The 26,808-nt window shown below is 48.8% G+C and overlaps 1 protein-coding gene across 2 annotated transcripts; it reads left to right on the plus strand.

Moving 5' to 3' along the window:
* LOC129838853 (protein mono-ADP-ribosyltransferase PARP12-like) lies at positions 1 to 26,318 on the plus strand. Of its 2 annotated transcripts, none has more exons than XM_055906077.1 (12): positions 1 to 343; positions 797 to 932; positions 11,036 to 11,339; positions 13,968 to 14,018; positions 14,306 to 14,432; positions 14,728 to 14,893; positions 15,001 to 15,121; positions 22,496 to 22,592; positions 22,748 to 22,835; positions 22,942 to 23,072; positions 23,631 to 23,782; positions 23,893 to 26,318. In XM_055906077.1, exons 1-12 carry the CDS (start codon positions 75 to 77, stop codon positions 25,992 to 25,994), a joined length of 3,744 nt encoding a protein of 1,247 aa, XP_055762052.1. In that variant the 5' UTR covers positions 1 to 74; the 3' UTR covers positions 25,995 to 26,318. The 2 variants fall into 2 exon arrangements, with proteins under 2 accessions (XP_055762052.1, XP_055762053.1); XM_055906078.1 differs by having other exon boundaries at positions 22,751 to 22,835.
* The last annotated feature ends 490 nt before the right edge of the window (positions 26,319 to 26,808 follow it).

Raw genomic sequence — 26,808 nt, forward strand, 5'->3', positions numbered from 1 at the left:
CTGTCTTTGATGTAGCGGTATCCTGTGGTCCACTGTCCTAAACCAGGAAAAACAGTCGCTTTAGTCATTGCGAGATGGCTCAGCAATTGTTATTAAAAGTAATTTGCAATCATCAGGGAACATTGGACTATGCAGATCTGGCAGATATTGGGTATGATATGATCTGCGCTCTTGAAAAACTTGTTGAAAACGATTTATGTTCTATAGCAGTGTCCAAAGGAAATGAACGCATTATTGCAAAAACGAAAGTTAGACGCTGCAAGGCTCAGCAATGTGATGGCTGCAATGATTTACACCTATGTAAATTGTATCTATTTGGGGACTGCACGAATAGTAGGGGAAGGTAAGCATAAAATATGTTTTATACGAGATGGGCTAAATAGGCTGCGTTTAGACAGGCAATCAAATTCGGAACTTATTTCCTTAATCTGATCTTTTTAGAGCTGATGTGATTAGACAGAGGACCAATTATTGAAAAAATATCAGAATTGGGCTCCCTGTCTAAACGCAACGATAGGACCAGAGAAGTCTTAAAGTAGAACAGTTTGTTTTGCATGGCCTGGTTAAACTTATCCAGGGCACCAGGCCATGCAAACCAAACTCGCCCAAAGTTAGACTGTGTGCCTACACATTAAATGTGTCATTGCAACTGGTTATTACTATTATTACATTTGAGGTATTTCAGGCCAAAACTTGAAACTGCAACAGTGTTGAAAAATTCAATGGGGTTTAGATGTTGAATTAATTCAGCAAACTGAATGTTTATTGACCTGTTTATTGATACTTTGACTCCCAGACGAACATGCCGCTTTGGCCATGTCCTGCACTCTGAACACAACTCCAGAGTTTTGAGAGAGCATAAACTTGAGACGCTGAGTAGACAGGAACTCCGGCAGCTATTATTACAGAATGACAATTCCCTCCTTCCACCGGTAAGAGCCAACCGTTTACCTCTAACTGCTGATGTGGATCAGTGTAATGTGTGTGTCTGTGTGTGTGCAGGGCCAGATCCAGGCATAAGCAATGGGGTGGGGGAATCTATCGGGTCTCAATTTATTGTTGAGAGTTAGAATAGTGTAATACACAAGGTGCAATTTCAAAATTAGTTTGTCAGCAATTCTTCTCTTAGTAGGTCAGTCACTGACAGTTACTCAATTAGTCATGTCAGCTAACCATTTTGAGATTGGTAAATTAGTCTATCCAGGTATCTAAACTTGTAGTAATCATGGCCAAATACCAACCAGGCATGCAGGGCACATGCCCAGGGCCGCTGACCTCCAGAGGGCCCCCATTGATTTTGTTAGTTACTTTCACTCAGATATCATTAACATGGCATAAGTCATGGCAAAATGTGTGAGGTGAGGGGGCAACCAAATCTCTCTTAGAGGCCCCAAAAGGATAGAACCTGCCATGTGTGTCTGTGTGACTGATGAAGAGGTGCTTTCTGAACATATTAAAATCCATTTGAATTCAATCACTTTTTGACAGCATCCCATTTTATGTAAATAAAACTTTCCATATGTTTGCCCATGGAAGAAGTGGTCAGATAGTGATCTTTTGGACTTGAACCTGTGCATGTTCGTCCACTCCAAAATAACCGGCATCCATACTTCATGTATACTTTCCATTTGATCAATGGAAATAGACATCTGTTACAAAACACCAAAAAGTGCACCTAATGACATTCAGGGATTACCATTCATTAGCCTACATTAACTGACAAATGTACCTTTTTTAGTAGCCTGAAAAGGCAGAACACCTGACATGGGGCTGAAACTGTCCTGGGAAAACTGGGATGGTCACCCTAACACACATGGTCAACTTTACCAGACTAGGCTACAATGTGTATTACCATGAACTTCTAATAGACCTACCGGTAGCCAGAGATGTTGTGGTAAAAAAAACATAGATGGGTAAACTCTGATTGCCGGTCACGGTGAAAAAAGCAACGCTCCCTATACTTTCAATGCATTTTTCTGAAAAAGGTGGGTAAATGGAATTTACTTGCGTTTACCCTCCAGTAGGCCTACAGCACTGCCGGTAGCCTACCCTGTCAACCGAGACAATTTTACACACATGAACACACGCAGGACGGGTAGCCTACATTCAATATAATAGGCCTAGGATTTGAATCAAAACATGTTTACACCCTTCAGTGCATACGGAAAGTATCCAGACCCTTTGACTTTTTCCACATTTTGCTACATTACAGCCTTATTCTAAAATATATATATTTTTAAATACCCCATTATGACAAAGCAAAAACAGGTTTTTAGAAAATGTTGCAAATAAAAATAAACGGAAATATGACATTTACATAAGTGTTCAGACCCTTTACTCAATACGTTGTTGAAGCACCTTTGGAAGTGATTACAGCCTTGAGTCTTCTTGGGTATGACGCTACAAGCTAGGCCCACCTGTATTTGGGATGTTTCTCCCATTCTTCTCTGCAGATCCTCTCATGCTCTGTCAGGTTGGATGGGGAGCGTTGCTGCACAGCTATTTTCAGGTCACTCCAGATGTTCGATTGGGTTCAAGTCCGGGCTCTGGCTGGGCCACTCAAAGACATTCAGAGACTTGTCCTGAAGCCACTCCAGCATTGTCTTGGCTGTGTGCTTAGGGTTGTTGTCCTGTTGGAAGGTGAACCTTTGCTCCTGTCTGAAGTCCTGAGCAGGTTATCATCAAGGATCTCTCTGTACTTTGCTCCATTCATATTTTCCTTGATCCTGACTAGTCTCCCAGTCCCTGCCGCTAAAAAACATCCCCACATGCATGATGCTGCCACCACCGTGCTTCACCATAGGGATAGTGCCAGGTTTCCTCCAGACCTGTCGCTTGTCATTCAAGAAAAACCTTAATGTAGCTTATAGATATAAATTGCACAGGAATTATACATTTACAGTACATTCAGAAAGCCTAAAATGACACCCAAATCTAACTGCCTGTAGCTCAGGCCCTGAAGCAAGGATATGCGTATTGTTGATACCATTTGAATGGAAACACTTTGAAGTTTGTGGAAATGTGACAGGAATGTAGGAGAATATAGCACATTAGATCTGGTAAAAGATAATACAAAGAAAAGAAAAAAACCGTTTGTTTTGTATTTTTTTGTACCATCATCTTTGAAATGCAAGAGAAACGGTATAATTAATTATTCTAGCCCAGGCGCAATTTAGACTTTGGCCACTAGATGGCAGCACTGTATGTGCAAAGTTTTAGAGCGATCCAATGAACTATTGCATATCTATTCAAAATGTTGTATCAAGACTGCCCAAATGTGCCTAATTGGTTTATTGATACATTTTCAAGTTCATAATTGTGCACTCTCCTCAAACAATTGCATGTTATTCTTTCATCCTAAAAGCTACTGTAAATTGGACAGTGCAGATAGATTAACAAGAATTGAAGCTTTCTGCCCATATCAGATATGTCTATGTCCTGGGAATTTATTTTGTTTCTTACAACCTCATGCTAATCGCATTAGCCTACGTTAGCTCAACCGTCCCGCGGACGGGACACCGATCCTGAAGAAATGGATCAAATAGTTTTTTCCCCCCTCATCAATCCACACACAATACCCTATACTGACAAAGCGAAAACAGTATTTTTTTTAGTTTTTTGCAAATGTATTAAAAATGTAAAAAACAGATACCTTATTTACATAAGTGTTCAGACCCTTTGCTTTGAGACTCGAAATTGAGCTCAGGTGCATCCTGTTTCCATCGATCATCCTTGAGATGTTTCTACAATTTCATTGGAGTCCACCTGTGGTAAATTCAATTGATTGGACATGATTTGGAAAGGCACACACCTGTCTATATAAGGTCCCATAGTTGAGAGTGCATGTCAGAGCAAAAACCAAGCCATGAGGTCGAAGGAATTGTCCATAGAGCTCCGAGACAGGATTTTGTGAAGGCACAGATCTGGGGAAGAATACCAAAAAATGTCTGAAGCATTGAAGGTCTCCAAGAACACAGTGGCTTCCATTATTCTTCAATGGATGAAGTAAAGGGTCTGAATACTTATGTAAATTTGATATTTCAGTTTTTTATTTTTCATAAATTAGGAAAAATTTCTCAACCTGTTTTTGCTTTGGCGTTATGGGTTATTGTGTGTGGGTTGATGAGGGGGGGAAGAATAAGGCTGTAATGCAACAAAATGTGGAAAAAGTCAAGCGGTCTGAATACTTTCCGAATGCACTGTATGGATTTTTATGGTATTGTTTTCTCTTTATTCAACCCACCTGCCACACACCCGCCATTCAGCCACACAATATTTAATGACCTTATACCTGCCCACCCCGCGGATATAACTACGGGGACTGCAGGTTATAATTCAACTCGCACATTGCTACTTCAGAACAATTTAGCTAGTACACCATTGAAATGTAAATTGAATTGAAATTTTAACTTCTAATTTCTACCACAAAGATGTCACGTTCTTCAAAATGAGCGGACCAAGGCGCAGCGTGCATTGAGTTCCACATCTTTTTATACAAAGTGAAACTAGAAACAAAACTTACAAAGAATGTGCCCAAACACACTAACAATATCCCACAAATGCAGGTGGGGAAAAAGCCTACCTAAATATGATCCCCAATTAGAGGCAACAATTACCAGCTGCCTCTAATTGGGAACCACACAAACCACCAACCTAGAAATCTAAAAACTAGATAACCCCCCCAGTCACGCCCTGACCTAAACACCATAGAGAGCCGAGGGCGTGACAGTACCCCCCCCCCCCCCCCCCCCAGAGGTGCGGACTCCGGGCGTTAAACCTGAAACCAAATGTGGAGGGTAGGGGGGGGGGGGGTGACTAGTGTTGGTGGCGGCGCCAGTGCGGGTCTTTGCCCCTGGCCAGACCACGGGTCCGGCCATGGAGCCGGGTAGAACGCCGTGCCCGGACATCGGAGCAGAGGAGGGCCCCAGCCATGGAGCTGGGTTGGACGCCGCACCCGGACTGGGCACCGGCGCAGAGGAAGGCTCCGGCCATGGAGCGGGACTGGACGCTGTGCCTGGTCTGGACATTGGCGCAGAGGAAGGCTCCTGCCATGGAGCGGGACTGGACGCCGTGCGTGGACTGGGCTCCGGCGCAGAAGAAGGCTCCGGCCTTGGAGCGGGACTGGACGCTGTGCCTGGACTGGGCACTGGTGCAGAAGAAGACTCCGGCCATGGAGTAGGACTGGACGCCGTGCCTGGACTGGACATCGGCGCAGAGGAAGGCTCCTGCCATGGAGCGGGACTGGACGCCGTGCCTGGACTGAGAACCGGCGCAGAAGAAGGCTCCGGCCATGGAGCTGGACTGGACGCCGTGCCCGAACTGAGCACCGGCGCAGAGGAAGGCTCTGGCCTTGGAGCTAGACTGGACGCCGTGCCCGAACTGAGCACCGGCGCAGAGGAAGGCTCCGGCCTTGGAGCTGGACTGGATGCCGTGCCTTGACTGGGTACCGGCGCAGAGGAAGGCTCCTGCCATGGAGCGGGACTGGGGAGGCACACTGGAGGCCTGGTGCGTGGAGCCGGCACAGGTGGCACCGGACTGGTGACACGCACTTCAGGGAGAGTGCGGGGAGCTGGCACAGGACGTACCGGACTGGGGAGGCGCACTGAAGGCCTGGTGCGTGGAGCCGGCACAGGTGGCACCGGACTGGTGACATGCACCTCAGGGTGAGTGCGGAGAGCTGGCACAGGATGTACCGGACTGGGGAGACGCACTGGAGGCCTGATGCGTGAAACCGGTGCAGATGGCACCGGACTGATGCCACGCTCTTCAGCACGCCTGTGCTGCAGCATTCTCATCGCTACCACCTCTCTCCGGAACCTTTCATCAAATTCCTCCCCCGACTCCCAAACAGGCTCTGGCACTTTCCTTGGGTCGACCGACCACTTCTCTATCGTCTCCCTGACGCTCTCTGGCTCTTCCCTCTGCTCAGCCGCCAGCTCCATGTGCCCGCCCCCCCAAAAATCTTCAGCTTTCTGTGGCCGGGGTCCCCAGCGTCATCCCTGTCCTTCCTGCCAAGGAAGGGTCTCGTGTCATCCCATGGTCTCCTCCCAGGTCCAACTTACTTTTCCCATCGTTGCACACTGCTTGGTCCTTGTTTGGTGGGATATTCTGTCACGTTCTTCAAAATGAGCGGACCAAGGCGCAGCGTGGCTTGAGTTCCACATCTTTTTAATACAAAGTGAAACTAGAAACAATTGTGCACTCTCCCCGCTAATTGGGCAACTTTTGTAAATGTTTTGTTTACTGAGTGAGAGAAATGCTGTTAAATAAGAGGACTCAATGTACAATACCTTGAAATATGAGACGTTGAGGATTATAATAAATGCTGCTTTGATGTCATACAAGCAAGCCAAACACCTGTCCAAATGTGCACTTCACATTTTCTTATCATAAAACTCATATCATATACAGTGTCAACGTTTATTATCACTGTTTGTACAGTTACAATATGACATGGCATCATACCCTGAACAGAATAAGCCTATGTTTGTCTACTGTGAAAAAAAATTGCTGCTGCACAGGCACGTGAATGTATTCATGAATCTTTTTCTATGTGCACCAAAATTACAATCGGTTTCCTGAACCGCATTGTGAAAGCCTGACACTGTAATATCATATTTTATAACTTAGCTAGTCTTGTTGACAATAGAACAAGCTTTCAAATCATGCACAACTGGCTCAGATCGCAATTGATAAAAATCGCTACAGATGGCTATATCGGTCAGGACTAGTAAAGGCCCAAATTGTGAATTATTATTATTTTTTAAATCAAAATGTCTATTTTTTATTATTATGATTTTTTATTTATTCTGATATTTCAGGGGATGCGCAGCACCCCTCCTTGCCGGAACCACTGACTCACTGCCTTTTTCTATATCAAGACACCTGCTGGTAACTCTTATCTGGTTAGGACAGCTCATGACGTGTCCTAAACATCTGTCGTCTAGGTGTGATTCTTACGACTAAAGATGCTTCTTGCATAGCTTTTTTATTGTCTCTATGCTCCGCATTTATGGACAATTGTCTACCCTGAGATGCTTTGTGGATACGACCCCAACTCTCAGACGCTCAAGGAAGAGGTCGTTGCCCTGATCAGTGAGATGCACGCCATCCCTAAGGTACTCCCAGGGATACAGTACTTTATGGCAGAGTGGCAGATTGTGGGCATGCGCCTGTCACAGAGAAATGCAAACACCAGCTGGTTGACGGAGCGCTGTGCCATCTCTATGCGCTTGTTGATGTTCCCCATCCCACTGAAACATCCAACTCCTCCACTGTGGGATGTCAGAGTAGGTCACCGTTGTCAGATATTCAGATGACTACCTCCAAATCAGCTCACATCTGACGCACCAGGGCTGTCTCCTTTGTGTGTCCCACGTCGCGTCCACCGATGTGGAGGACTATGATACATTCACAGTCACACCTCGCCTTGGTGAGAGAGAATATTTCAGAACCCTTCCATTAAGAACAGCTCATCCATTTTTCGCGCTTCTGTAGTCATCTGGCCACATTGTGTAATCGCATAGTAAATATTTGCTTCAGTCTTTGTTTCCTTGCTCTCACCAATTTGCTTTGAGCAATGATCAATAGGATTATGAACTGGGATCTTATCAATAAATAAAATGCACAACATTGTGAGGGTTCACAGGGAGAGCATGTGTTAAGCTGTATAATAATGTTGAATAATCACTTTCTGGTGAAAAACCATGGAAATGAAAAACAAAAAACTATGTTTTAAGTGAGAATAGGCATTGGTCTGAAGCCGAAAAAGAAATGAAATTCACACGAGCACCACAATGTGTCACGCCCTGACCTTAGAGAGCCTTGTTTATTCTCTATTTGGTTAGGTCAGTGTGTGACTTGGGTGGGCAAATCTATGTTTCTATTTCTTTGTTGGCCTAGTACGGTTCCCAATCAGAGGCAGCTGTTTATCGTTGTCTCTGATTGGGGGGCATACTTAGGCAGCCCTTTTTGCCAACCTTAGATTGTGGGATCTTGTTTTTGTACTGTTGCTTTCCAGCGCTACAGAACTTTACGTTCGTTTTTATATTTACATTTTTTGGGGGTGTCATCAATAAAATAAAGATGTACGCCTACCACACTGCACCTTGGTCTCATTCCAACAACGGACATAACAGAAGATCCCACCACAAACGGACCAAGCAGCGTGGTCAGGAGGAGAAGACACGACGGAAACCCGAGAGGCAGCCCCCCCCCCCAAAAATTGGGGTGGCAGATGACGTGGGCGTCGGTGCTGAGGGGTGACTCCGAGACCGAGGAGGAATTCTTGGACCGTTTGAGCGAGGAGTGATTCGCAGTGGAGAGGGATGAAAGAGTTTGGAGAACTTGGAGTCTGGAGCAAGACAGTCACTTTGAGGAGCGTGTGACCCTTCAGGCACCATGCTTTGCGGTTACACGTACTGTGTCTCCGGTACGCATCCACAGCCCGGTGCGCTCTGTGCCAGCTCCCCGCATTTGCCATGCTAGAGTGGGCATTAAGCCAGGATGGATTGTGCCGGCTCAGCGCTCCTGGTCAACGGTGCGTCTCTTCGGCCCAGGATATCCTGCGCTAGGGCTAGGGTGAGCATCCAGCCAGGACGCGTTGTGCCAGCTCTACGCTCCAGACCTCCAGTGCTTCTCCTCGGCCCAGGATATCCTGCGCCGGCTCTGCGCACTGTATCTCCGGTGCGCCTTCACAGCCCAGTGCATCCTGTGCCAGCGCCCCGCAGTTGTCGGGCTAGGTTGAACATCCAGCCAGGACGGGTTGTGCCAGCTCTGTGCTCCAGACCTCCGGTGCGTCTCCACGGCCCAGTATATCCTGTGCCAGCTCCACGCACCCGGTCTCCTGTGCGTCTGCCCAGCCTGGTAAGCCCTGTGCCAGCTCTACGCACCAGGCCTCCAGTGCATTTCCCCAGCCTGGTAAGCCCTGTGCCAGCTCCACGCACCAGGCCTCCAGTGCGTCTCTCCAGCCCGATGTGTCCTGTGCCAGCTCTACACACCAGGCCTCCAGTGATGATCCATGGCCCGAAGCCTCCAGTGGTGATCCATGGCCCGAAGCCTCCAGTGATGATCCATGGCCCGAAGCCTCCAGTGATGATCCATGGCCCGAAGCCTCCAGTGATGATCCATGGCACGAAGCCTCCAGTGATGATCCATGGCCCGAAGCTTCCAGTGATGATCCATGGCACGAAGCCTCCAGTGATGGTCCATGGCACGAAGCCTCCAGTGATGATCCATGGGCCGAAGCCACTAGTGATGATCCATGGCCCGAAGCCTCCAGTGATGATCCATGGCACGAAGCCTCCAGTGATGATCCATCGTCCGGAGCCTGCAGTGATGATCCATTGCACGAAGCCTGCAGTGATGATCCATGGCACGAAGCCTGCAGTGATGATCCATGGCACGAAGCCTCCAGGGATGGTCTGCAGTCCAGAGCCTTCAGCGACAGTCTGCAGCCTAGAGCCTTCAGCGGGGGTTCCCAGTCCGGAGCCGCCTGCGAGGGTTCCCAGTCCGGAGCCTCCAGTGACGGTCCCCAGTCTGGAGCTTCCAGAGACGGTTCCCAGTCCGGAGTCCGCGACGACGATCTACGGTCCGGAGTCCGCGACGACGATCTACAGTCCGGAGTCCCCGGCAACGATCCCCGCACCAGAGGCGCCACCAAAGTGGGGGGAGCCTCAAGCGGAGCAGGGTCTGCGTCCCGCACTGGAGCCTCCACCGAGATGAGATGCCCACCCGGACCCTCCCCTATAGGTTCATGTTTGCGTCCGGAGTCCGCACCTTTGGGGGGGGGGGGTTACTGTCACGCCCTATTCTCTATTTGGTTAGGTCAGGGTGTGACTTGGGTGGGCAAATCGATGTTTCTATTTCTTTGTTGGCCTAGTATGGTTCCCAATCAGAGGCAGCTGTTTATCGTTGTCTCTGATTCGGGAGCATACTTAGGCAGCCCTTTTTCCCCACCTTAGATTGTGGGATCTTGTTTTTGTACTGTTGCTTTCCAGCGCTACAGAACTTTACGTTCGTTTTTGTATTATTATATATATATTTTAGTGTCATCAATAAAAGAACGCCTACCACACTGCACCTTGGTCTCATTCCAACGACGGACGTAACACAATGCCTATTCCACCCATGCTCTACCAAGGTTTTCCAGCACACAGCTTTGACCTACTACAGTAGCTATGTTGGTATTGTACTTCAAACTGTGTAGGCAGGTTGCTTAGGATTCAAACCTTCTCAAACAGCCGAATTCATACTCTTCAGGGGGATAATGGACTGTACAGTGTATTATTGTTGCATAACCATCTTTATTGCAAAAATAAATACAAGTACAAACAACTTTACGCTACATCGAATTTTGACATCGGTAATGAACTGTCCATTGATCAGCACAGCAATTGATAAAACAGGACCCTATTTGAAACACAAGTGGTTTGTCAATATTTGTCAATATTACAGTTACAGAAATGAGGTATGCAGACCTGTTGGGCACATACTGACCAAAAAAGGATGTTATTTTTTCAATGACATGTATTGCTAAAATAAAGGTTTAAGAAAATACAGGGATGCACCACATTACTACAAGACAAAACAGTTCAATCAAGCCTGATCGTCTTGTAAGTATAAAAGCAAAGCTTGTTTTAATTACATTTTTTTTAAAGCATGAAAAGGTAGCGTAATGGTATAATGTCTTACTGTGGTGGGTGAAGAATCCAATGCTTTACCTTGTATGTGGTACAAACCACATTATTGTGGAAGCACCTCTAAGAGTATGAATTAGGCTGTTTTATTCTCACTTAAAACATAATTTTTTGTTTTTAATCTCTTGAATGTTTTGGCATTAAGGTCCAAAAACTGTAGCACTTCTACATTGGGTAAATATGTATGGAAAGTTCTGTTCAAATCAATAGGGGTTCTGTCAAAAAGTGATTGAATTTAAATGGGTTTACCCAATAGCTCTGTGTGTTCATCTCATGCTTTCTTGCATATAGAGTATGGTAAACAAGTATTTTAAAAGCCTTGTCACTCACTCTTTCAGGTGTGCAACTCTTATAACAAAGGCACTAGGCCATATGGCAACTGCCCGGATCAGGAGGGGTGCAGGAGACTTCACGTGTGTGACAGGTACATCAGAGGAACCTGTTCCTCGGGAGCCGACTGCAACAGGTGTCATGACTTCTTTGAGCCCCACCCACGGTGGACCCTGCAGCAGAGGGGAGTGCCAAACGATCTAATGGCGTCCATGTTGTCCACCTACCGGAACATCCAGGCCATGAAAAGTGAAGGTGCCAGCGGTGCTGCTTCTATCAACAGGCCCCAGAGCTGTCCTCAGAGAAATACAGGTAGATGGCTGCAGGAACAAACATGAGGGTTGTGTTCAGTGGGGAATAATGTTTCAGAACAGTCACTATAGTTGTCTGCAAACCCTTACTTGGAAGTATTTCTCTATGGACTTGCTTGCCAGCCAAGGTTGGGGTCAATTCTATTTAAATTCCAGACCAGTCAATTAAATAAGTACAATGAAATTCCAATTCTCTGAAATGCTTTTCAATAACTAGGTTTCCATTAAACCTTTTTATGCGAGTAAAGTACAGTTGAAGTCGTAAGTTTACATACACTTAGGTTGGAGTCATTAAAACTCGTTTTCAGCCACAATTTCTTGTAAACAAACTATAGTTTTGACAAGTCAGTTAGGACATCTACTTTGTGCACGACACAATTCATTTTTCCAAAAATTGTTTACAGACAGATTATTTCACTTATAATTCACAATTCCAGTGGGTCAGAAGTTTACATACACTAAGTTGACTGTGCCTTTAAACAGCTTGGAAAATTCAAGAAAATGATGTCATGGCTTTAGAAGCTTCTAATAGGCTAATTGACATAATTTGAGTCAATTGGCGGTGTATCTGTGGATGTATTTCAAGGCCTACCTTCAAACTCAGTGCCTCTGCTTGACATCATGGGAAAATCAAAAGAAATCAGCCAAGACCTCAGAAAAAAAAGTTGTAGACCTCCACAAGTCTGGTTCATCCTTGGGAGCAATTTCCAAATGCCTGAACGTACGACGTTCATCTGTACAAACAATAGTACGCAGGTATAAACACAATGGGACTACGCAGCCGTCATACCGCTCAGGAAGGAGACGCGTTCTGTCTCCTAGAGATGAACGTACTTTGGTGCGAAAAGTGCAAATCAATCCCAAAACAACAGCAAAGGACCTTGTGAAGATGCTGGAGGAAACAGGTACAAATGTATCTATATCCACAGTAAAACAAGTCCTATATCGACATAACCTGAAAGGCCGCTCAGCTAGGAAGAAGCCACTGCTCCAAAACCGCCATAAAAAAGCCAGACTACGGTTTGCACATGGGGACAAAGATCGTACTTTTTTGAAAAATGTCCTCTGGTCTGATGAAACAAAAATAGTACTGTTTGGCCATAATGACCATCATTATGTTTGGAGGGAAAAGGGGGAGGCTTGCAAGCCATAGAACACCTTCCCAACCGTGAAGCACGGAGGTGGCATTATCATGTTGTGGGGTGCTTTGCTGCAGGAAGGACTGGTGCACTTCACAAAATAGATGGCATCATGAGCAAGGGAAATTATGTGGATATATTGAAGCAACATCTCAAGACATCTGTCAGAAAGTTAAAGCTTGGTCGCAAATGGGTCTTCCAAATGGACAATGACCCCAAGCATACTTCCAAAGTTGTGGCAAAATGGCTTAAGGACAACAAAGTCAAGGTATTGGAGTGGCCATCACAAAGGCCTGACTTCAATCCTATAGACAATTTGTGGGCAGAACTGAAAAGGTGTGTGTGAGCAAGGAGGCCTACAAACCTGACTCAGTTACACCAGCTCTGCCAGGAGGAATGGGCCAAAATTCACCCAACTTATTGTGGGAAGCTTGTGGAAGGCTACCCGAAACGTTTGACCAAAGTTAAACAATTTAAAGGCAACGCTACCAAATACTAATTGAGCGTATGTAAACTTCTGACCCACTGGGAATGTGATGAAAGAAATAAAAGCTGAAATAAATCATTATCTCTACTATTATTCTGACATTTCACATTCTTAAAATAAAGTGCTGATCCTAACTGACCTAAGACAGGGAATTTTTTACTAGGATTAAATGTCAGCAATTGTGAAAAACTGAGTTTAAATGTATTTGGCTAAGGTGCACGTAAACTTCCGACTTCAACTGTACATGTTGGATGAAAAATGTCATGACAGGCCTGAAAAATAAAATGTATTGGTAAACTTTCCAAATGTCGACATAAAAATACGCTGGACAACGTAAGTTATTATGCGAGAAATGGCGGAAACGCTTTTATTCACAAATATTGAAGTAAACTTGGAGTCACGGGATGACATGTTGTGTGGTCCTCCCCCTACGACTCGGGAAAGCATGCAGTTTACCAGGCCACAGATGAAACAAGTTATGATGAACTTCTCAGGGTGGTGAAAGTGCAAGGTGATAAGCTTGATGCTCCTTTCCAATAAACATTGAGGGTTTTATTCTGGTGACATGATCATCAATGCTTGGCTGCCATTTGACAAGTAAAAATTATCTTGCTCTTTTGTCCATAATAATCTCATCATGTAGACTGTACCCACAACTGTATTTGCGAGCTGGTGGCTAGAGCGCACGTGCCAATACCTGAGTGGGCACATTCGCTATATAACGCAAAAACAATTATTCGGTACATGGGAATTTAACGGCAAAAGTAATTTTTCTGTTCACTATGTCATCATGCACATCCTTTTATCCACAACAAGTCAATTTGATGGAAACACGTCTCTGGTGGGAAAATGCGCAGATAGTTTGGATGGAAACCTAGCTAGTGAGGAAAATGTAGAATTGGAATTTGGTTTACTTCATGAGTGAACTGGAATTGACCCCAACCCTGTTGCCAACTTTGATTTCATTTAACAAAATGTGTGTTTATTTGTTGTTTGTTTACAGTGAGGAATGAGATCTGCCTGTTCTTTGTCAAGGGGGACTGCAAACAAGGAGGTACATTTAACGACGGAGATATTGTGTGTGGAGGCAGAGTGACTAGAGGATAGCTTTCCCATGTTTGCTTTGGCAGAACAGCTGCAAGGGCTTTGCCCCATTTTTACTCCGGCAGAAGATATGGCAGCCGGCCGGATATGAGTTTATCTATAACTTTCAAGGTTGTCAGTAAATACACAATACAAACCCTGTGAAACCACAATTCAGGGACAAATCAGGCTGTTACCCAGGTGCAACAATGATACTCAGCAACATATCACATCTCACTGCAAATGAATCACTTTCAGAGAAATGCTCGAGAGTCCACTACAAAATGCCCTACAAGTGGGAAGTGAACAATGGACAGACTTGGTCAGCTCTGCCAGAAAACGAAGCAATCGAGAGAGACTTCTGTGACCCTTCTAAGATACACAGGTACAGTATGTTGTTATGTCATACTTAAAGATAGACTCAGCAATTTCCGCAACAACTAAGAGCGTTGGTGCGCAAGCCTCAACTATCCACGCTGTTTTGGTCCCTTGGCTTCCACATTGTAACAGCGTGAAGCAAACCCGTGCAGATTTAGTACTGTGTGTGACTGTCCTGCATCTCGCTCATCTCAATATCTGCGGTGCTGCTCGTGGCAACGTCATTTCGCTGAGTCTACCTTTAACTAGCAAAAGTTTTTTTAACCATTTTTTAACCATTTACATGTGTTATGCCTTCACAGTGAGGGAGCTGAGCGTGTGCGTTTCGACTCCATGAGCCGCGGATTATGGGATGTTCGCCGTCTCTCCACAGTTTCCTCTGTGACCAAGCCCACATACGTACTCACCACAGAGTGGGTGTGGTTCTGGGAGGACGAGTACGGCAAATGGGTCCAGTACGCATCCATCGTAAGTGGTGTAAAACACTCAAACAGGCTGATGTGTTAAGAGGACAATAATAGAGATGGTAAACTGTTATTCCCCTTGAATTTGAGTTATTTTTCTATAAATCACAGAAAGAGATGCACAGATTGTCATCCATCACCAGTGAAGACCTTGAGAAAAGGTTCCAGGAGGATCAAAGTGCTGTGGTGAAGTTCACTGCAGGCCAGCAGTCTTATGAGCTGAGTTTCAGAGGTAACACATTTCAAACTATTGAAAAACAGCTCTCATGTGCAACCTTCTGTAATAGTAATAGTAATAATAATAATATATTTTAGTTATAAGCGCTTAACACAAGTTACAGTTAGAGTCTAAAAGGCTACTCTTATATACTACCTGTCAAAAGTTTTAGAACACCTACTCATTCAAGGTTTTTCTTTATTTTGACTATTTTCTACATTGTGTAGAATAGTAGTGATGACATCAAAACTATGAAATAATCATGTACTAACCAAAAAAATGTTAAACAAATCAAAATATATTTTATTTTGGAATTCTTCAAATAGCCACCCTTTGCCTTGATGACAGCTTTGCACACTCTTGGCATTCTCTCAACCAGCTTCACCTGGAATGCTTATCCAACAGTCTTGAAGCGGTTCCCACATATGCTGAGCACTTGTTGGCTGCTTTTCCTTCACTCTGAGGTCCGACTCATTCCAAACCATCTCAATTTGGTTGAGGTCAGGGGATTGTGGAGGCCAGGTCATCTGATGCAGCACTCCATCACTCTCCTTCCTGGTAAAATAGCCCTTACACATCCTGGAGGTGTGTTTTGGGTCATTGTCCTGTTGAAAAACAAATGATAGTCCCATTAAGCCCAAACTAGATGGGATGGCGTATCGCTGCAGAATGCTGTGTTAGCCATGCTGGTTAACTGTGCCTTGAATTCTAAATAAATCACAGACAGTGTCACCAGCAAAGCACACCCACACCATAACACCTCCTCCTCCATGCTTTACAGTGGGAAATACACATGCAGAAATCATCCGTTCACCCACACTGCGTCTCACAAAGACACGGCGGTTGGAACAAAACATCTCCAATTTGGATTCCAGACCAAAGAACAGATTTCCACTGGTCTAATGTCCATTGCTCGTGTTTCTTGGCCCAAGCAAGTCTCTTCTTATTATTGGTGTCCTTTAGTAGCGGTTTCTTTGAGGCAATTCGACCATGAAGGCCTGATTCACACAGTCTCCTCTCAACAGTTGATGCTGAGATGTGTCTGTTACTTGAACTCTGTGAAGCATTTATTTGGGCTGCAATTTCTGAGGCTGGTAACTCTAAATAACTTATCCTCTGCAACAGAGGTAACTCTGGGTCTTCCATTTCTGTGGCGGTCCTTATGAGAGCCAGTTTCATCATAACGCTTGATGGTTTTTGTGGCTGCACTTGAATAAACTTTCAAAGTTCTTGACATTTTCTGGATTGACTGACCTTCATGTCTTAAAGTAATGATGGACTGTCATTTCTCTTAGCTAATTTGAGCTGCTCTTGCCATAATATGGACTTGGTCTTTTACCAAATAGGGCTATCTTGTGTATACCATCCCTAACTGGTCACAACACAACTGATTGGCTCAAACGCATTAAGAAGGAAAGAAATTCCACAAATTAACTTTTAAGAAGGCACACATGTGTAACGATTGTCGTCTGGAGAAGGAGAAGAGGACCAAGTTGCAGCCTGGTAAGTATTCATAAATACGTTTCTTTAATAAATATGAACACTAACAAAACAACAACACGACAAACGAACAGTTCTGAAAGGTGACGACAAACACTAAACAGAAAATAAATCACCCACAACTCAAAGTGGGAAAACAGGCTACCTAAATATGGTTCTCAATCAGAGACAACGATAGACAGCTGCCTCTGATTGAGAACCACACACGGCCAAACAAAGAAATAGACAACATAGAACACCAGACATAGAATGCCCACCCAAACTCACGCCCTGACCAACCAAAATAGAGACATAAAAAGGATCTCTACGGTCAGGGCATGACAGTACCCCCCCCCAAAGGTGCGGACTCAGGCCGCAAAACCTGAACCTATAGGGGAGGGTCTGGGTGGGCATTTCACCGCGGTGGCGGCTCTGGTGCCCTCGCAGCGGGCCCCAGACAGGAGGGAGACTCCGGCTGCTCCGGACAAGAGGGAGACTCCGGCTGCTCCGGACAAGAGGGAGACTCCGGCTGCTCCGGACAAGAGGGAGACTCCGGCTGCTCCGGACAAGAGGGAGACTCCGGCTGCTCCGGACAAGAGGGAGACTCCGGCTGCTCCGGACAAGAGGGAGACTCCGGCTGCTCCGGACAAGAGGGAGACTCCGGCTGCTCCGGACAAGAGGGAGACTCCGGCTGCTCCGGACAAGAGGGAGACTCCGGCTGCTCCGGACAAGAGGGAGACTCCGGCTGCTCCGGACAAGAGGGAGACTCCGGCTGCTCCGGACAAGAGGGAGACTCCGGCTGCTCCGGACAAGAGGGAGACTCCGGCTGCTCCGGACAAGAGGGAGACTCCGGCTGCTCCGGACAAGAGGGAGACTCCGGCTGCTCCGGACAAGAGGGAGACTCCGGCTGCTCCGGACAAGAGGGAGACTCCGGCTGCTCCGGACAAGAGGGAGACTCCGGCTGCTCCGGACAAGAGGGAGACTCCGGCTGCTCCGGACAAGAGGGAGACTCCGGCTGCTCCGGACAAGAGGGAGACTCCGGCTGCTCCGGACAAGAGGGAGACTCCGGCTGCTCCGGACAAGAGGGAGACTCCGGCTGCTCCGGACAAGAGGGAGACTCCGGCTGCTCCGGACAAGAGGGAGACTCCGGCTGCTCCGGACAAGAGGGAGACTCCGGCTGCTCCGGACAAGAGGGAGACTCCGGCTGCTCCGGACAAGAGGGAGACTCCGGCTGCTCCGGACAAGAGGGAGACTCCGGCTGCTCCGGACAAGAGGGAGACTCCGGCTGCTCCGGACAAGAGGGAGACTCCGGCTGCTCCGGACAAGAGGGAGACTCCGGCTGCTCCGGACAAGAGGGAGACTCCGGCTGCTCCGGACAAGAGGGAGACTCCGGCTGCTCCGGACAAGAGGGAGACTCCGGCTGCTCCGGACAAGAGGGAGACTCCGGCTGCTCCGGACAAGAGGGAGACTCCGGCTGCTCCGGACAAGAGGGAGACTCCGGCTGCTCCGGACAAGAGGGAGACTCCGGCTGCTCCGGACAAGAGGGAGACTCCGGCTGCTCCGGACAAGAGGGAGACTCCGGCTGCTCCGGACAAGAGGGAGACTCCGGCTGCTCCGGACAAGAGGGAGACTCCGGCTGCTCCGGACAAGAGGGAGACTCCGGCTGCTCCGGACAAGAGGGAGACTCCGGCTGCTCCGGACAAGAGGGAGACTCCGGCTGCTCCGGACAAGAGGGAGACTCCGGCTGCTCCGGACAAGAGGGAGACTCCGGCTGCTCCGGACAAGAGGGAGACTCCGGCTGCTCCGGACAAGAGGGAGACTCCGGCTGCTCCGGACAAGAGGGAGACTCCGGCTGCTCCGGACAAGAGGGAGACTCCGGCTGCTCCGGACAAGAGGGAGACTCCGGCTGCTCCGGACAAGAGGGAGACTCCGGCTGCTCCGGACAAGAGGGAGACTCCGGCTGCTCCGGACAAGAGGGAGACTCCGGCTGCTCCGGACAAGAGGGAGACTCCGGCTGCTCCGGACAAGAGGGAGACTCCGGCTGCTCCGGACAAGAGGGAGACTCCGGCTGCTCCGGACAAGAGGGAGACTCCGGCTGCTCCGGACAAGAGGGAGACTCCGGCTGCTCCGGACAAGAGGGAGACTCCGGCTGCTCCGGACAAGAGGGAGACTCCGGCTGCTCCGGACAAGAGGGAGACTCCGGCTGCTCCGGACAAGAGGGAGACTCCGGCTGCTCCGGACAAGAGGGAGACTCCGGCTGCTCCGGACAAGAGGGAGACTCCGGCTGCTCCGGACAAGAGGGAGACTCCGGCTGCTCCGGACAAGAGGGAGACTCCGGCTGCTCCGGACAAGAGGGAGACTCCGGCTGCTCCGGACAAGAGGGAGACTCCGGCTGCTCCGGACAAGAGGGAGACTCCGGCTGCTCCGGACAAGAGGGAGACTCCGGCTGCTCCGGACAAGAGGGAGACTCCGGCTGCTCCGGACAAGAGGGAGACTCCGGCTGCTCCGGACAAGAGGGAGACTCCGGCTGCTCCGGACAAGAGGGAGACTCCGGCTGCTCCGGACAAGAGGGAGACTCCGGCTGCTCCGGACAAGAGGGAGACTCCGGCTGCTCCGGACAAGAGGGAGACTCCGGCTGCTCCGGACAAGAGGGAGACTCCGGCTGCTCCGGACAAGAGGGAGACTCCGGCTGCTCCGGACAAGAGGGAGACTCCGGCTGCTCCGGACAAGAGGGAGACTCCGGCTGCTCCGGACAAGAGGGAGACTCCGGCTGCTCCGGACAAGAGGGAGACTCCGGCTGCTCCGGACAAGAGGGAGACTCCGGCTGCTCCGGACAAGAGGGAGACTCCGGCTGCTCCGGACAAGAGGGAGACTCCGGCTGCTCCGGACAAGAGGGAGACTCCGGCTGCTCCGGACAAGAGGGAGACTCCGGCTGCTCCGGACAAGAGGGAGACTCCGGCTGCTCCGGACAAGAGGGAGACTCCGGCTGCTCCGGACAAGAGGGAGACTCCGGCTGCTCCGGACAAGAGGGAGACTCCGGCTGCTCCGGACAAGAGGGAGACTCCGGCTGCTCCGGACAAGAGGGAGACTCCGGCTGCTCCGGACAAGAGGGAGACTCCGGCTGCTCCGGACAGGAGGGAGACTCCGGCTGCTCCGGACAGGAGGGAGACTCCGGCTGCTCCGGACAGGAGGGAGACTCCGGCTGCTCCGGACAGGAGGGAGACTCCGGCTGCTCCGGACAGGAGGGAGACTCCGGCTGCTCCGGACAGGAGGGAGACTCCGGCTGCTCCGGACAGGAGGGAGACTCCGGCTGCTCCGGACAGGAGGGAGACTCCGGCTGCTCCGGACAGGAGGGAGACTCCGGCTGCTCCGGACAGGAGGGAGACTCCGGCTGCTCCGGACAGGAGGGAGACTCCGGCTGCTCCGGACAGGAGGGAGACTCCGGCTGCTCCGGACAGGAGGGAGACTCCGGCTGCTCCGGACAGGAGGGAGACTCCGGCTGCTCCGGACAGGAGGGAGACTCCGGCTGCTCCGGACAGGAGGGAGACTCCGGCTGCTCCGGACAGGAGGGAGACTCCGGCTGCTCCTGACTGAAGCCCGTCGCTGGAGGCGCCGGACTAGAGGGCGTCGCTGGAGGCTCCGGACTAAAGGGCGTCGCTGGAGGCTCCGGACTAGAGGGCGTCGCTGGAGGCTCCGGACTAGAGGGCGTCGCTGGAGGCTCCGGACTAGAGGGCGTCGCTGGAGGCTCCGGACTAGAGGGCGTCGCTGGAGGCTCCGGACTAGAGGGCGTCGCTGGAGGCTCCGGACTAGAGGGCGTCGCTGGAGGCTCCGGACTAGAGGGCGTCGCTGGAGGCTCCGGACTAGAGGGCGACGCTGGAGGCTCCGGACTAGAGGGCGTCGCTGGAGGCTCCGGACTAGAGGGCGACGCTGGAGGCTCCGGACTAGAGGGCGACGCTGGAGGCTCCGGACTAGAGGGCGACGCTGGAGGCTCCGGACTAGAGGGCGTAGCTGGAGGCTCCGGACTAGCGTCCTTCGTTGGAGGCCTCATGCCATAACTCCTCACTGGAGGTTTCGTGCCATGGATCCTCACTGGAGGCTTCGTGCCATGGATCATCACTGGAGGCTTCGTGCCATGGATCATCACTGGAGGCTTCGTGCCATGGGTCATCACTGGAGGCTTCGTGCCATGGATCATCACGGGAGGCTTCGTGCCATGGATCATCACGGGAGGCTTCGTGCCATGGATCATCACGGGAGGCTTCGTGCCATGGATCATCACGGGAGGCTTCGTGCCATGGATCATCACTGAAGGCTTCATGCCATGGATCATCACTGGAGGCTTCTTGCCATGGCTCATCACTGGAATGGAGAGACACACAGGAGGCCTGGCTCTGGGAGAAGGCACAGGACTCACCAGGCTGGGGAGACATGCAGGAGGGTTAGGGCTTAGCACAGGCACAGAACTCACCAGGCTGGGGAGACATGCAGGAGGCCTTGTCCTTGGCCGAGGCACCGGATGCACTGGACCGTGGAGGCGTACTGGCGGTCTCGAGCGCAGAGCTGGCACAACTCTTCCTGGCAGGATCCCCCCTGTAGCCCGGCAAGTGCGGGGAGTTGGAACAGGCCGCACTGGGCTGTGCTGGCGAACCGGGAACACCGTGCGTAGGGCTGGTGCAGTATACCCCGGGCCGAGGAGACGCACTGGAGACCAAATGCGCTGAGCCGGCATCATCCCTCCTGGCTCGATGCCCACTCTAGCCCGGCCGATTCGAGGAGCTGCGATGTAACACACCGGGCTATGCGTGCGCACTGGAGACACCGTGCGCTTCACCGCATAACACGGTGCCTGCCCAGTCACTCTCTCGCCACGGTAAGCACGGGGAGTTGGCTCAAGTCTCCTACCTGAGTCCGCCAATCTCCCCGTGTGCCGCCCCCCCCAAAATAATTCTGGGGCTGCCTCTCGTGCCAGTTACCTCGCGCCACATCCTTGTAGTGTCGCCGCTCCGCTTTTGCTGCCTCCAGCTCCTTTTTCGGACGGCGATACTCTCCCGGCTGTGCCCATGGTCCTTTGCCGTCCAAAATTTCCTCCCATGTCCAGGAGTCCATGTTCCCACGCTGCTTGGTCCTTTGTTGGTGGATGATTCTGTAACGATTGTCATCTGGAGAAGGAGAAGAGGACCAAGGTGCAGCGTGGTAAGTATTCATAAATACGTTTCTTTATTAAATATGAACACTAACTAAACAACAACATGACAAACGAACAGTTCTGAAAGGTGACGACAAACACTAAACAGAAAATAATCACCCACAACTCAAAGTGGGAAAACAGGCTACCTAAATATGGTTCTCAATCAGAGACAACGATAGACAGCTGCCTCTGATTGAGAACAACACACACGGCTAAACAAAGAAATAGACAACATAGAACTCCAGACATAGAATGCCCACCCAAACTCACGCCCTGACCAACCAAAATAGAGACATAAAAAGGATCTCTACGGTCAGGGCGTGACAACATGTTAATTGAAATGCATTCCAGGTGACTACCTCATGAAGCTAGTTGAGAGAATGCCAAGTGTGTGCAAAGCTGTCATCAAAGGCAAAGGATGGCTATTTGAAGAATCTCAAATATAAAATATATTTGGATTTGTTTAACAATTTTGTGGTTACTACATGATTCCATGTGTTATTTCATAGTTTTGATGTCTTCACTATTATTCTACAATGTAAAAAATTGTAAAAATAAAGAAAAACCCTTGAATAAATTGGTGTTCTAAAACTTTTGACCGGTAGTGTACGCCCCTCGTACACATTCTAGTACTAAAATCGGCAGCAGGTAGCCTAGATGTCAGAGATGTTGAACGGTAACTGTAAGGATGCTGGTTCAAATGGTTATTATTGTAATTACAGACATGACGCAATATAACGAAAGATTTGGTACTATAAGGATGGTCAGACGACGTCCTGTCTTTGTTTCAACTGTGGACGCACAAGCTGCAAGAAGCAGGTAATGTATGAATGGGAATGGACTAAGAATGGGTATATGTTCTGAATCAATTTTTTTTTATTACACCATTTCTATATTTACCTAATAGATTACTTATAATCATAAAGTTATTTTCTTAGTGTTGTATATGAAGGTTTTTTCATATGTCCTTTCAGGAGAAATGGACCACGCAACCCCTCTCAGAATTTCAGAGCTGTTCCTGGATCTTGGGACAAGTCGGCGATACCTGACATTGGATACAAGGTAACTTGTTTACATGAGATTCTACTGCTTTGACTTGCAGGGAAGTTTAACATTGCCTTTCATTTGGTTTCAGCTGTGACAACCATTTTGTTTTCCCCTCCTGCAGACAGTCACTCTTCTGAGTTCTGACAGGGACTATCAGAATGTCCAGGAACTTTTCAACAACACCATGAGGGGCTTCCAAATCACCAGCATCGAGAGGGTCCAAAACAGGGACCTCTGGGAAGTCTTCCAGTGGTATGTTTACATCAACTCTCACACACAATCCTAGCATGTTACTTCCAAACTACTATGTAAAGCCTGGCTTGAACAAGATTATTGGTAAGCAAGAATTGAAAACCAGGGTGTGTAGAAATGGGTGTGTAGAAATGGTCAGGGTGTGTAGAAATGCTAGACACAAAATATAAGGTGAACATCTCCTATATTTAAAGGTTTATTAGACAAGAGAGACATAGACATACATGTTCATGTAAGAGGTCTTCAACAAATCTCACCCCCTCCCCCCTCAGGGGAGGGCTGACCTAAATACTCTTGCCTATCTTTTTTCACTGCCAAAGCATTAAATCAGGGCGGAGACCTTGAGGTTGAATAGACTATACATTTGAAACGTCTTAATCGCTTAAAGACACCCATAGACGATTTTATGTCTTAGGGGCCCAGATACCAGTTACTGAGAGCTGCTTTACGGTGACCTCTGGCCTTACAGACGGTACATAGAGGCAAAATTTCAATAGGGAATAACCGTCCAAAAATATAATTCTTAATAGCAGCTAATGGTAATTTCCTCTTTCTCAGGAAAAGAGATTTGATGAAGAAAAACAATGGAGGTAAAAACAGCAAGGAGCTACATCTCTTCCACGGAACGGACCCAAAACACGTAGACGCCATTTGCAGAGATAACTTCGACTGGAGGCTGTGTGGAACCAATGGAACTGTGTATGGCGAAGGTACCTCATGTTAACCAACTGTCAGAAGTGTAGTCAGATTTTAGAAGCAGTCATGATCTCACTATAGTCAGTCATTTTGTTTTACTGATGATCTTCTCTGTTTGTTTAAGGGAGTTACTTTGCCAGGGATGCCAAGTACTCACACAGCTACACCAGCCACTCAGGAGTGAGGTCCATGTTTGCTTGTCGGGTGCTTGTTGGCGACTACACAAGGGGTAATTCGGCGCTCCGTCGTCCCCCTCCAAAAGGCGAGGGAAGCCCGACTCTCTATGACAGCTGTGTGGACAATGTCCTGAACCCATCCATATATGTGGTTTTTGAAAAGCACCAGGTGTACCCCGAGTTCCTCATCAAATACGATGATGGCGTCATGCACTGGACCTCTTCGGCTCCAGCTCCACGCAAGACTGTCTCTATCCAATCCACTTCCTTAACCCCAACATCCAACCGGATTCAAGCCACAGCTGCTGCTACCACATCGAAGAGAGATCCATCCACTTTGAGTCCATCTAAAACTGCAGCCACAACTTCCTCAAATCCAACCCGTTCTCTTCCCGCCTCGCGGTTTCTCCCAAAACCTGACCAAACCCCATTAGCATTCAGTCAATCTCCAGTCCTCATAAAGCCAGCCCTAAGTTCTCAATTGGTGGATACCACCCTAGGCCCAGAGATCACTCCCTCATTTGCAAACCTCTCTCACACACTCACTACCCCAGCCGGCACCCCCTCTCGTACTCTCACTACCCCAGCCAGTACCCCCTCTCGTACGCTCACTACCCCAGCCAGTATCCCCTCTCACACATTCACTACCCCAGCCAGCACCCCCTCTCGTACGCTCACTACCCCAGCCAGTATCCCCTCTCACGCACTCACTACCCCAGCCAGTACCCCCTCTCGTACTCTCACTACCCCAGCCAGTATCCCCTCTCACACACTCACTACCCCAGCCAGCACCCCCTCTCGTACTCTCACTACCCCAGCCAGTACCCCCTCTCGTACTCTCACTACCCCAGCCAGTACCCCCTCTCGTACACTCACTACCCCAGCCAGTACACCCTCTCGTACACTCACTACCCCAGCCAGTACACCCTCTCGTACGGTCACTACCCCAGCCAGTACCCCCTCTCTTACGCTCACTAACCCAGCCAGTACCCCCTCTCGTACTCTCACTACCCCAGCCAGTATCCCCTCTCACACACTCACTACCCCAGCCAGCACCCCCTCTCGTACTCTCACTACCCCAGCCAGTACCCCCTCTCGTACTCTCACTACCCCAGCCAGTACCCCCTCTCGTACACTCACTACCCCAGCCAGTACACCCTCTCGTACACTCACTACCCCAGCCAGTACACCCTCTCGTACGGTCACTACCCCAGCCAGTACCCCCTCTCTTACGCTCACTAACCCAGCCAGTACCCCCTCTCACACACTCACTACCCCAGCCAGTACACCCTCTCGTACGCTCACTACCCCAGCCAGGACCCCCTCTCTTACGCTCACTAACCCAGCCAGTACCCCATCTTATACACTCACTACCCCAGCCAGTACCCCCTCTCGTACGCTCACTAACCCAGCCATTACCCCCTCTCGTACGCTCACTAACCCAGCCATTACCCCCTCTCGTACGCTCACTACCCCAGCCAATACACCCTTTCTTGCATTCACTACCCCAGCCATTACCCCCTCTTATACATTCACTACCCCAGCCAGTACCCCCTCTTATACATTCACTACCCCAGCCAGCACAGCCTCTCGTAGACTGGCTCTCCAACCCCCCAGCCCCTCTCCTACACTCACTCTCTCAGCCAGCACCCTGTCTCCTGCACTTTCCCCTTTAACTGGCACCCTATCTCTGGCTCACACCCGCTCAACGACTACTACTCACACTCTCTCTGCCAGCAGTACCTCTCACCCACTATCCCCTTCATACTCATTGAGCACACCTTACCACACACTTTCTCACTCATCATACACCCCCACTTACACACAAACTCTCTCACACACTTCCCCCTCCACGTTAAGCAATTCTCCAAGCACACTCTCCCCCTCAGCAAGCAACCCATCTCGGGTGTTCTCTCCCTCGGCAGGTGCCTTCTATCGTCCACTATCTACCACAACAAGCACCACTAGATCTCCTCCTGAGTCACTGTATAGTGTTCCAACAGCTCAAAGGAGGGACACCAAAGAAAAAAACAAATGCCTTCTGCAATAACTTGACTTTGTCAGGAGCAGTAAGTAGAATGTTTTGATGGCAAACTTCTAAAAAAGAAAAGAAAATAAGAAAGAAGATGTATTAAAATTATGAATGATCATTTAATTTGCATATCAAAGATGTAGTATAGCTGTGTATCTTTACCTGTAAGGGCTACATAACAGTAAAGCTGTTAACAACAAACCAGACATTTGTAATTTTGCACAAATATGAATTTGATGAGCATGTTTCCTTTACTCAGGTCTGCTGACACAGTCCATACATTTTGTAAATGAAACCAGTTTGATGTCTGTGTTTTAAACTGAATAAACTCAGAAAATCATTGATTGTGGATGTTTTTTGGACAAGCCTACTCTTTTCTAAGAGATTTGGAAACACCCTAATGTCAGAAACGTAATTTTTGGGGGACAAAAATTGTCTTTATTGACATTAAACTGAATCAATGACTCACTACTGCTGCTCCTGTGTGTCTAACAGGCCTATTGTGATGTAAATGAAGGTTCCAAATGCCACTGGGACAGAGTTCAATTTGAGTATTTAAAAGGGTTTGTTCTGTCATTAGTGTGTTCCATTGCCTGTTTGTTATACTTGGCTACCTTCATAATAGGGGAGTGGTTACATATGCTGTAAGTTTCATTTAGTCAGAAATGGTTTTGTCGCATGCTGGTCACCTGTTTTGTAGTTAATGAAGGGCAAAGTTCTACTTCAGATTTGACAATATATGTACAGTTTTGCGAGGGCCAACAGTCAGGTGTCCTATGGTGACTGACATGGATACAACAGCTCTGATCTACAAGGTCTTCTGTGCCCAAAA

Source organism: Salvelinus fontinalis, chromosome 39, assembly GCF_029448725.1.
Source record: "Salvelinus fontinalis isolate EN_2023a chromosome 39, ASM2944872v1, whole genome shotgun sequence".
Classification (NCBI taxonomy): Eukaryota; Metazoa; Chordata; class Actinopteri; order Salmoniformes; family Salmonidae; genus Salvelinus; species Salvelinus fontinalis.